Below are 12716 nucleotides of genomic sequence, written 5' to 3' on the forward strand. Positions count from 1 at the left end.
AAATTAAAATAAAATGATTAGTAGTTATAACCAGTAAGAAATCTTAAAATTGACATGTGGAAAAGAACTGAAATAGGATAGATACCTTATTTCTTCACATCTTAGCTCTGTTCAACAAAATCAGCTAATTTTCGTAATATTTTACTTCTCAGGCCAATGTAAAGCTTTTGAACATTTTTTTCAGTTGTTTTCTTCCCATCAGTCCACCCCCTGCACCACCACCCCCCACAGCTGTTTCTCCAGGACATTCATTCATTCAATAAATATTTCAGTTTTTACTGTGTGCCAGGCCTAATTTTAGGAACTGGAATTATAGCTGTGAACCAAATAGACAAAAATCCTTCTTCTCATGGAGTGTAGCACATAGGTTGACAATCTACTGCCCATTGGCCAAATCCTGCTGGTAGCCTGTTCCATAAAGAAAGTTTGATTGCATTGCAGCCATGCTCTCTTATTATTTTATATGACTTTTTTTTCAACATCAGTTGAATAGTACCAAAGAGAACATACGGTCCATAAAACCTGAAATACTTACTACACAGAAAGTTTGCCAGCCATGTTTTAGTGGAAAAAAATAGATAATACAAAATAGATAAACTATATAATACTTCAGTGTTAAGTTCTAAGAAGAAAAAACAGGGAAGGGAGTTCACAGTGTGGCTGTGGAGGTATTGCACTTTTTATGTGGTTGTGGAAAGTCTAATGGAGAGAGTGATAAATGAAGGGGTGAGACATGAAGCTATCTGAGGAGAGAGCATTCTACACAGAGGGAACAGCAAGTGCAAAGGCTGTATTCAAAAATAGGAGACCAGTATAGCTTAAGCAAAGTGAGTGCAGAGTGAGTAGTAGAAGATGAAGGCAGAGAGGCAAAGTTATGTAAATCTTAGTAGTTCTACTTGATCTTTACTCTGAATGAGATAGGGAAACCTTGGAGGAACCATTAGAGCTTGTTTGTTCTAATTCTGAGTAGCTGTATTTTCAGAAGGATTTTTCTGTATTGGGTTAATACTTTCCTAGTTGGTCTTTCTTTGTTGTACCTTGTGATAAAAAAATTGAGTAAGGTTGGTTCCTCTTGTATCAGATAACCGTTGAGATACACATCTATTATATCCCTTCTAAGTGTTTTCTTTAGATTAAATATTTTAGTATCTTTTATTTATGTCTCACGTGTCATGTTCTTTTGGACTCCTTGGTATCCTAATCAGATTTATCTGAGCAATAATCTAGGGTGGCACCTATAGTTGTGGATATATCTTAAAGAGGTGCCAAGGTAGATGAAAGACTTAGATGTGACATGAATATACGTAGAAGAAAATGATGAAGTTGCACCAACCCAAAGGAAATCAATATCAAATATTTTGTTTAGAATGGGAAACTGTGAAAAGTTCAGAACCTGTTAAAGAGACGGTCCAGACAACTCAGAGTCCAACTCCAGTTGAAAAGGAGACAGTGGTCACAACCCAGGCAGAGGTTTTCCCTCCACCTGTTGCTATGTTGCAGGTTAGTGCTGGGTGGTTTGTTTTGTTTTGTAAAATGTGTTGTTTTACATTTCTGTTTTTACTCATGTATTTACTTTATAAAAGTTAGAGGAAATTGTCCAAATTAGAATAAATATTTTTCAGTAGTATTAGGCAAAAGAATTTTTTTTTAAAGTCTCTTTAAAAAAATGTTGCTAATGCTCGGGTATCATTATGCTAAACACATTAAATTTAAAATAAATGTAAACATGGAAGTATTATTTACTTCTGAGAACTTGAATTTTTTTTTTCTTTAGATTCATGGTTTTCTGAGAAGTCAAACTGACAGGACAATAAGTTGTTTTAATGAGTTTAGTCAAACATTTTTTGAAAAAATTATTTTTGAAATGATCTCATTCATATTTAAATGTTTGTTTATTGAGCGAATATTTATGGAGTGCTGGGTCTGTGACACATCAGTGGGGGAAAACCCACAAATCCCTACCCTTTTGAACTTTTCATTCTCAATAGAGGAGACAGAAAATGTAAAATAAATAAGACTATGAGAGTCTATGGAAGGAAAAAGGTAGTGTAAGACTGATCAGGAGTGCCTGGGTATGTGGTTATAATTTTAAATAGAATGGTGAGGTAGACCTAATTGAGAATGTGAAATTTGAGCAGTGCCCTTAGGGAATTAACCATGTGGATGTCTGAGGAAGAGCATTCCAGGCATAGGTAACAACCTATGCCGGGAGCATGCTTGCTGTGTTTCAGGAACAGTAAGTAGGCTAGAGTAAAGCCAGTGAGAGGCAGGTTAGTTGAAGATAAACCTCTGTAAGGACTTTGGTTTCTGCTCTGAATGGAATGAGGAGCCAGTGGAGGATTTTGAGCAGAGGAGTGACTTGATCTGGCTTACAGTTTTAAATGATTGCACTGGCTACTATTCTGAGAATAGGCTGTAATGAGCTTTGATAAAAGGGAGACGAGTTGAAAGACAGTTGTATTAATAGCAATCCAGGTGAGAGGTGATGGTGGTTCAGAATAGACTGCTAGCAGTGGAGGTAATGAGAACTGGTCAGATATTAGGTTTATTTGCAAGGTATGACTGTGGGACTTCCTGGCATGATTGGATTTAGAGTTGTGAGCAAAAGCAGAGAGGCAAGAGTTTTGGTAGGATAAATTGGAAAGATGAAGTCACCATTATCTGAGGATGGGAAAAACTGTGGGAAGAATTCTTTTGGGAAGGACAGTTGGGAAATGGTGAAATTCAGAAGAGAGGTAAAGCTATGGTACAGATAAATATTTGGGATTTTTTTGTACCTACAGTGAGCAAAAGATACTTATGTTGGGATTAGAAATTTATGAGAAATTTGAGCCATTTTAAAGCTCTTGTTGACATGCTTCCTAATGGTAGTTAGGTTGCATAGCATAAGTAGGTATTATTAAGCTTAGTGGGAGATGGAAGTTTAAAATTGAGCATGATATTCAGTATTCAACTAGGTGACCATTACTTTATATCTCTTAAATGTAAGGTAGATTTCACAATCTCTAAGTAAACTCTTTTGAATAATATTGCCTTCTTTTTACCCTAAGTAGGTTCACCCACAAGTTAGAAAAAAAAAGGAAAGAAAGAAAAGAAAGTCTTTAAAATGGCATTTGCTACTTTCCTAAGAAAGAAATAGAAGTAATTTACCTTGAGTTGTTCCAGAATGTAATCATTGCAGGTGAATAAACTGATCAGTGGACTTTTTTCTATCCACCAAAGATTCCAGTGGCTCCAGCCGTGCCTACAGTTAGTTTAGTCCCACCAGCATTTCCTGTGTCGATGCCAGTTCCTCCTCCTGGATTCAGTCCAATCCCTCCACCTCCTTTTCTACGAGCAAGTTTTAACCCTTCACAGCCACCACCTGGTAAGCAATTTTAGTCTTAATGTTTGAACTCTGTTTAGAATATCATTAAAGTTCTTTTTCTAGGTATAAATGCTGTAGAGCAGTGTTTCTCAGACCTTAACATACATCAAAATCACTTGGAGGGCTTCTTAAAGCATAGATTGCTGGGCTCAACCTCTGGTGTTTCTGCTCCATCAGGTCTGTGGTGGGACTGGAAGAGTTTTCATTTCTGATTTGTTCCCAGGATGCAGACTGCTAAGAAGCACTTACAGAGAAAAGAAATGAAATTCCTTTAAAATCATTGGAAATCATTACTCTTAAGATAATGTAAAATTTATTTTGAAGTTTTTATTTGAAAGTTATCCATAATTATCACCCTTTCATCAGAAAGTTTGCACTGAAATCTCTACATTGTCCCTCCTAAAAATCATTAGGTTCCATTTTGACATTCGAAATTATATTTTAAAAGGCCAAGTGCATTTGGAATACTTTTTTGACCTAATAAAATACTAATAAAGAAAAGTTCCTTGAATTAGTGTTTCTGGGTAAAAACTGTAGATTATTTGAACATAGATTTTATCAACTAAATACATATAAATTGTTTATATAGTTTGAGATAGAGCTTTTAGTATTAGATCACGGGAGGTTAGAAAAATGATGGAGAGATACAAGCGATCAGAGAGTATATATAATTTTAAATTTTTTTCTTTGAACTCATGATTTGCCTATCATAAGAAAAGTCATTCTTGGATTTCTGTAATTTTTATTCTTAGCCATTAGATAGAGTTCCTAAAAACTGTCAGCAAGACTAAAATAAATTTATCATCTGAGAATGGCTGTAATTTACTTGTCATATAAATTGTGGTTTTACATGATTGGAAGTTGATACAGATTTTAATAAGAATTTCATCTTTTTATATATATATATATAGAGAGAGAGAGAGAGAGAGAGACGCAGGCTTTCACTATGTTGCCCTGGCTGGTTTCAAACTCCTGGCCTTAAGCAGTCCTCCCGCCTCAGCCTCCCAAGTAGCTGAGATTACAGGCTTGAGCTACCATGCCCAACATCTTGTTTATATTTTAAATATTGAAAAATTACTTTGTCAAGAATTTTCTGTATCTGTGATTTGAAAATTAAAATTTATTTAGGAAGATATTTTAAATGATTATTTCAGAAATCAAACCACATAGACTTGATAAAGTCAGTGTTATTAATTTGTTGAAAAATCACATATTCTTCCTTATTTTTAGTAACTTTTCTAATTAAATTTAATGGTGGCTTTATACTTCAAAAATGCAGAGGAGCTGATTTATAGTTACATCATTTGATATTTAAAATCATTAAAAAGCCAATCTTGAAGTTTTATTTCAATGCTTAAAACAATATCTCATGCAAAGCTAATGAAGATATTTTGATCTAGTGGGTAAACAGCATATGTATCAAAAATAAAATGGCATATTTGACAGATGACATTATTGCATATAAAGTAATCAATAGCTTGAAATATAATGTTTAAGTTTCCCATGCAGTGGCTGTTCAGGCATATAAACAGGTTACCTGGCTCCTATTAACCTTTGATTTTATAACATTGTAGAACATGCCACACACAGGACTTGAATGAGTAAATATTAATAAATAGGATGTGCCTATGATTAGGATCTCTGCTTTACCTGCCTTACTAAGGATCAGATAAGGTAGCATATATAAAAGGCATTTTTAAAATAATGTATCCATAAATAGAACATCATGGTAATAAAAGACCATTTTAAGAATGTGGAATTTCGCTTGTAGCTATTGAAATCTGTGATTTAAAACAAGTAATTTTTCTTGTGCTATTTTTTGGGGGGGGGCTTCTTTTTCCACATAGGTTTCATGCCGCCTCCAGTTCCCCCACCTGTTGTACCACCCCCTGCGATTCCACCAGTAGTACCAACATGTGAGTTTTCTACTTTTAGAATTTTCTTTATTCGTGGTAGTGTTAGTGTGTTGGTCCTCATTCTGGTGAACTATTAGTTTTTTTATTATGAAAGTTTTTAGACAAATGCATGTTAGATGATTTCTAAAAAATTAACAGTATCATATGACATTCATATTTGCTTGATTGTCTGAAAATGTCTTTTTATGATTGCTTTATCAAAATTAAGAAGGTCCTCCCATCATATTTGTGTTGTTTTTTGTTTTGTTTATTAAATGTCTTAATCTAGTGTAATCCTGCCCGTGCAATCCTGCCCAAAGCCCCCTTTTCTGACTCATGCATGACTTGAAGAAACAGTTCAGTTCTGTATACAAGATCCCAAATAATGGATTGGATTTTTTTCTTATTTGTGGTATCGAATTTGTTCCTCTCTTTGAATCTCGTGTAAAATGGAAGTTTGCAAAATCTTGCGTAGATTCCACTTTTTTTTGAGACAGAGTCTCGCTTTGTTGTCCAGGCTAGAGTGAGTGCCATGGCGTCAGCCTAGCTCACAGCAACCTCAAACTCCTGGGCTTAAGCGATCATACTGCCTCAGCCTCCCGAGTAGCTGGGACTACAGGCATGTACCACCATGCCTGGCTAATTTTTTCTATATATATTTTTAGTTGTCCAGATAATATATTTCTATTTTTTTTAGTAGAGACGGGGTCTCGCTCAGGCTGCTCTCGAACTCCTGACCTCAAGCAATCCACCCACTTCGGCCTCCCAGAGGGCTAGGATTACAGGCGTGAGCCACTGCGCCCGGCCAGATTCCACTTTTTTTTGCAAGAATACTTTAGAAGCAAAGTCTAACTATGGGCTTGTTATTATACCATATCAGGAGCTGTGCATTGCCTTCTTGTCCCACTTTTTTTTTTTTTCTGTAGACTTTATTTTTTGAGAGCGGTTTTAGGTTCACAGCAAAATTAAGCAGAAGATACAGAAAATCTCCACATACTCTCTGCCCCCATACATGCACAGCCTATCATTATCAACATCCCCACCAGAGTAGTACATATATTACAATCAACGAACCTGCATTGACACGTCATTATCACCCAAAGCCCTTAGTGTACGTTAAGGTTCACTCTTGGTGTCTTCTTCCATTTTTAGTGATTTGTGATGGAGCAGAGCATTCAGGTAGTGGAACCTGGTCATTAAAAAATTTCCTTTCAAGTTTTCACATGATGGTTTCATCCATTGATCACTGTTGCTTGAATTTATTTTTCATTAGTTGCAAATGGTGGTCTTTCTTTACACATTTCTTACCTAGAATTTGTTTGTTTTACCAAGAACTTTCTCTTAACAATTAATAGTAGTTAGTTACCCATGAAGTTTAGTTTATATGGGAAAACCAGGGTAGATACTAAATCTTTCCTGTAATTGTCATTTTTCAGAGTAATGAGTTCTGTGGGTATTTCCAGTGGTAATCCAGTGACTGAAGAGGGGAGAGGATTTCTCTTATTTCTCCTCTCTCTGCTCCCGTGTCTCCTTCATCTTCTTTTCTCCTTTAGTTTCTGTAGTGTTTATGGATTAATAGATTTTTACTTCCAATCAGTTGAATTTATTTTTCTTTTTGAAGTTCAAATTGTTTCATGTCTGGACAGTGGGAGATCTTTCATGTTGCTTCTCTATCCTTTTGAGTTGACTGCATTAGTTTTTGAGAGCTACTTAGGTTTTTGGCCCAGTATATCTCAGACTAATCTTGTGTCTTCCTGCTCTAGTCTGAGAATCAGCCATTTTCACAAATGGAGTATAGTATTTAGACACTACAATTTGGCTACTAGATTTTCATTTTGCTCTTAGGTTTTTATTGAGTGTAGGAATTTTTAGTGGACAAAACTAGAAAATGTGTATTTTGAAAAGAAAATATGAATATACACTATTTATGAAAACAAAGTTAACATTACAGGACTTTTTATTTAATACTGAGCTACTTTGATTTTTATACTTGCTCCTATTCTCATAGACTGAAAACAATTATTTATATTTATTCTATAAAATAGACTTATATAAATAAAATGTTTAGAAAGTAGTAAGACCAATGTTACTGCCAATAACAAGACAACTGGATGAAACTAAGATTTCTGTGCTGCTTTCTTTGTCCTCAGAAAACACTAACATGATTACTTGTTTTCATTATCCTACAATATAGACATATATGCACACACAGTGGTTTAAAAGTAGTAAGAGACCAATGTTACTGCTGACAAGAAGACTACTGGATGAGGCTAAGATTTCTCTGTTGCTTTTTTTGTCCTAGGGATGTATAATCAAATTACTGTCATCAAGGTTACCTGAAGTAATAATTTCCTCTTCGTAGCTTCATATGTGACTTTTTTTTTTAATTTTTGTGGAATGTGCACCCCAGCCTACCTGCTTTTGCTATCTATATTTTCTTTGCTAGAATAGACATTTCCAAAGGAATGCAAATCAACTCAAAAGTTAAAGTATATAGACATGTATTAGCTTACACCATTCTATCTCCTTTTTCCTATTGTCGGGCATTTCAGAAGTGTTAAATACCCTTTTATTCATTTTCTCCTTCCAGTCTACTGTTTATCTACAGTAATTCTCCAGGCTTCTAAACAAATCTTCAGTATTTTAAACAAGCCTACCTCAAAAATTAGACCTGAAAAGGCCTTTGTTATAAAGAGTGTATATGATATATAGAGATTTTAAACTTTTGATAATCTAATCTTTTTCCTTGAATTCTTAAGTTCTTTTCCCTTTTAGCGTTTAGACAGCATTAAGATTTTTCCTTTTTGGTATTGTTGGTTAGTTAGAAAGAACTGTTTATTCTTTCAGAAAATTAGACTAAGTGTTCAGGAGTCATTTCTGAATTCACGATTCACAGAGCCTTTTCCTAGAGCCTGCCTCTCAATTATTTCTTTCTAGTTTATTAATTTTAGAAAATCTGAGACCAATTAAGAAAGAAATACTAGTGTGCCAGATGCTGTCCAAATTGCTTTCATTATCTCATTTAATTTTCCTAATTCCCATACATCATCACAGCTGATTTTTTCCCTACTTTATAGCTCTGTTATATGCTGACAGTTTGTCCAGGTAATCTAGAATTAAATGTGAAGATAAAACATTTCCTAAAATCTCCAAGTGTGATTTAATAGTATTCTAAGTCACATAAATTCGACTAAAAATTACAATTGTATAACTATCTTTCATTCCTCTAAGTTTTTTAACATATAAATGACATAAACATTTAGAGATTTTTCTACCCATTCTTTAAAACAGAATGTTTATAACTTTATATTTGTAGTCCACCTCACCTATTCTCATGTGATGAGTTTCTAACCTTGTCTGAACAAAAGGTAGTGGATGTTAGGACCCTAGTACATTGTTATTTCAAGGGAATTGGACAGATTTTCATTCTCATACATACTTACCGGTCTACACTAATTTTTTTCTGTGCATTTAGATACTCACTTATGTGGTACCCTTGGAAAATTATTACTACTATTACTAGAATTTACTTTTTAAGTACTGGTCCTTACTAAACATTTTTGGTGAAAATATTTTTAAGAATTATAGGTTTTCCCTATTTTTAGAAAGTAAAAAGTTTTCTAAATATAATTTAGCCTCTTCATGAGGACTTATTTATCATTTTGAGCAATAATAATTATAATAGTGGCCCAGCAAAGTGGCTCACGCCTGTAATCCTAGCACTCTGGGAGGCGGAGGCAGGTGGATCATTTGAGCTCAGGAGTTCGAGACCAGCCTGAGCAAGAGGGAGACCCTGTCTCTAGTGAAAATAGAAAGAAATTAGCAGAACAACTAAAAATATGTAGAAAAAATTAGCTGGGCAGGGTGGCGCATGCCTGTAATTCTGGCTACTCGGGAAGCTGAGGCAGAAGGATTGCTTGAGCCCAGGAGTTTGGGATTGCTGTGAGCTAGGCTGATGCCATGGCACTCTAGCCTGGGCAACAGAGTGAGACTCAGTCTCAAAAAAAAAAAAAAAAAAAAATTATATAAAGTGCTCAGTAATACATAGATGCATTAAATTAAACACTCAACCTGCCAGAAAACTTAGCAGATGAATTGAGTAACTAGTTAAATCTGAAATATATTTTTCTTATCTTTAAACAGCTTTAGTGCAGCCGCCATTATCCATGACCCCAGAAACTGTGAAAGATGTTGGATTTGCTAGCCTTGTTATACCAGGTGGTTCTGTTGCCAGCAGTCTTGCTACTTCCACTCTGCCAGCTGGAAATGTTTTTAATCCTCCAACTAAACAAGCAGAGCCTGAAGAAAAAGTACCTCATCTTATAGACCACCAGATTTCTTCTGGTGAAAACACCAGATCAGGTAAAACAAATAACATAAACACAACCCTACAAATACAGTTAAATCATAAACATTACCTCTCTGTATTGGTGTTTAATTTTGGAGTGGCATGCATTTGTAACCAGTTCAATACACAGTGTTGAAATACTGCAATTTTTTGAAAGCACTATGTCCCAGAATTTCTCTTTAAAAATATGACATTCTGTTCAGGATAATACAGATTTCAATACCTTTCCATTAAGACTCCTACTATATTCTCGTGTTTTGGGACTACTTCACTGTGATGTTGTCAAAACAAGATTGCACAAAATCTGTATACTTAAAGGAAAATAAAAATTAGCAAGTATTAGGTGTAACTAACTTCCACCAGGAACTTAACTTCTATCAGGTATTACCCAGCTAGGTCTAGAAGATAAATATGGTGTTTGAAAACCGCAAGTCCTTTTTTAATGGCTTCATGATTGGTATATTAAGAATTACGCTTTAGAAAGGTTTTTGTTAAAGGTGGAAAATCAGTATAATACCTGACATTTTTGTTTAACTTAAAAGTTTTCATGTAAAGATTTTAGTTAATAGCTCCACTTAAATTTTAGTATTCAAATTTCACTCTATGTAGTATTAATAATTTTAGCTTCAATTTTTATTTAGTATCTAGTGTATGTACCTTGATTCATAGGGGATGTAGTAGCTGATTAACTCTAAGCTAATTACTGGAAATTTATAGCATTAATAATTATAAATATAGTTTCCTTTTCATACCACAATGACTGTTTTTCTGGGTTATTTCTCCTCTTTTCATTTTAGTGATTCCAAATGATATTCCAAGTAACGCTGCAATTTTAGGAGGCCAGCCACCAAATGTGACAAGCAATTCTGGAATTCTGGGAATCCAAAGACCAAATATATCGAGTAATTCTGAAATTCTTGGTGTCCGGCCATCTAATGTTTCCAGTGGTTCTGGGATTATTGGAGCGCAACCACCAAATATTCTGAATAACTCTGGAATTTTGGGAATACAGCCGCCAAATGTGTCAAGTAGTTCTGGACTTTTGGGAGTGCTACCCCCAAATATACCTAACAATTCTGGACTTGTAGGAGTACAGCCACCAAATGTTCCAAATACTTCTGGACTTCTGGGAACACATCCACCAGCTGGACCTCAAAATTTGCCCCCTTTAAATATCCCTAGTCAGAGGATGCCTGCAATGCCAATATTAGACATTCGTCCAGGACTAATACCACAGGCACCTGGACCAAGATTCCCTTTAATACAGCCTGGAATACCACCCCAGCGGGGAATCCCTCCCCCATCAGTACTTGATGCAGCTCTTCATCCACCACCCCGTGGACCTTTTCCACCAGGAGATATTTTTAGTCAGCCAGAAAGACCTTTTCTAGCTCCTGGAAGACAAAGTGTAGACAATGTTACTAACCCAGAAAAAAGGATACCACTTGGGAATGATAACATTCAACAGGAAGGAGATAGAGATTACCGTTTTCCTCCTATAGAAACCAGAGAAAGCATTAGTAGACCTCCCCCTATGGATGTTAGGGATGTGGTTGGGCGTCCTGTTGATCCAAGAGAAGGTCCTGGAAGGCCTCCATTAGATGGTAGAGATCATTTTATAAGACCTCCTGTAGATATAAGAGAGAATCTTGTGAGACCTGGTATAGATCATCTTGGTCGAAGAGACCACTTTGGCTTTAATCCAGAGAAGCCCTGGGGGCATAGAGGAGATTTTGATGAGCGAGAGCATCGGGTTCTACCTGTCTATGGTGGTCCAAAAGGCTTACATGAAGAAAGAGGTAGATTTCGGTCTGGAAACTATCGATTTGATCCTAGAAGTGGTCCTTGGAACAGAGGATTTGGACAAGAAGTTCACAGAGATTTTGATGACCGCAGAAGACCCTGGGAGAGGCAAAGGGATAGGGATGACAGAGATTTTGATTTCTGCAGAGAAGTGAATGGAAATCGTCTTGGACGAGATAGAATTCAAAACGCTTGGGTTCCCCCTCCTCATGCTCCTCGGGTTTTTGATTATTTTGAAGGGGCCACTTCTCAACGAAAAGGTGATAATGTGCCTCAGGTTAATGGTGAAAATACAGAGAGACATGCTCAGCCACCATCTTTACCAGTACAGAGTGATCCTGAACTTTTTGAAAAACTGACATCTTCAAGTGAGATAAACAAGGAGAAGAGTGACACAGTTGCTGATATAGAAAGTGAACCAGTGGTAGAAAGCACAGAAACTGAGGGGACATAATCATCACTCAGTAGGTAAAAGATACCTTTTGTAAAGTTGTCATCTCTCTGTAATAGATTAATGGCTGACTGGACCATAGTTGTTCACTTTTGTCTGCCAGAATTAAGTTAATCTGATGTTCATGTTCACCTTTCTCTTAAAATAATTGTACAACTGACTTGTATAGACTTTGTTCTTAATATGAACATGGTAGGTAAACATTTTTTTTTAATTTTTCTGATAAAATATAAGTGTTGCCCCCAGATTCTTTTAACGTCAAAGAAATGAATAACAGCTTGTCAGAGACTTCCTATGGAAGAAAGAATTTTTTAGATACTATCATTAGGTTGGATATGGTAATAGATATATTTCAAAATAGTAAGTGGTGGTATATCTTACCCATATCTTTAGGCTGCTGCAGAATTTTAAGGTAATAGACAAAGCTGTGATATTTTATGCAAAGACTGGCTCTAGATATTTGAGGAGCACAATACAGAGATTTTTAAAAAGTGATTTTGTAAAATCTACACTATGGTCTCTGTTTCTCCAAAGTAAGTGTTTGTGATTTGTTCCTCATACTGCAGTGAGTAAAAAAGAAACAAAACAACAACATAAATATGAAAGTACGTTTCAATGTTGGGTGAATTTTGTTTTTAGATGCCAATAAAACTTATTTGTTTGATAACAGTGTTCTAGGAATTGTATTTTTTTAACCTACAAATTCTTAAAACCCTTAATCATTATTAGCAGCATGTGCTTAGTTTTTGCAAAAGTTTTCTATTACTCTTATAACAACAATGAAGAAGTGTGTGGTGGAAAAAGCATGTACTTTATAAAAATCATGCGGTCTCATTAGTATGTGTGTATTAT

The 12716-nt window shown here is 35.4% G+C and overlaps 1 protein-coding gene across 7 annotated transcripts in view; it reads left to right on the plus strand.

The window, feature by feature from the left end:
* The window catches only part of SCAF8 (SR-related CTD associated factor 8), a 176067-nt gene that overhangs the window by 74208 nt on the left and 89143 nt on the right, over window positions 1–12716 (plus strand). For 4 of the 7 annotated variants that reach the window (XM_045544611.1, XM_045544615.1, XM_045544616.1 and 1 more), the window contains 5 exons: window positions 1367–1500; window positions 3223–3367; window positions 5215–5283; window positions 9406–9624; window positions 10408–12531. In XM_045544611.1, the coding sequence (XP_045400567.1) occupies window positions 1367–1500; window positions 3223–3367; window positions 5215–5283; window positions 9406–9624; window positions 10408–11867 (2027 nt within the window). In that variant the 3' untranslated portion in view covers window positions 11868–12531. Of the gene's footprint in view, window positions 1–1366; window positions 1501–3222; window positions 3368–5214; window positions 5284–9405; window positions 9625–10407; window positions 12532–12716 lie in introns of those variants that run through there. The other 3 variants (XM_045544614.1, XM_045544613.1, XM_045544612.1) reach the window with 1 other exon arrangement.

This window comes from Lemur catta, chromosome 2 (genome assembly GCF_020740605.2).
Source record: "Lemur catta isolate mLemCat1 chromosome 2, mLemCat1.pri, whole genome shotgun sequence".
NCBI lineage: Eukaryota > Metazoa > Chordata > Mammalia > Primates > Lemuridae > Lemur > Lemur catta.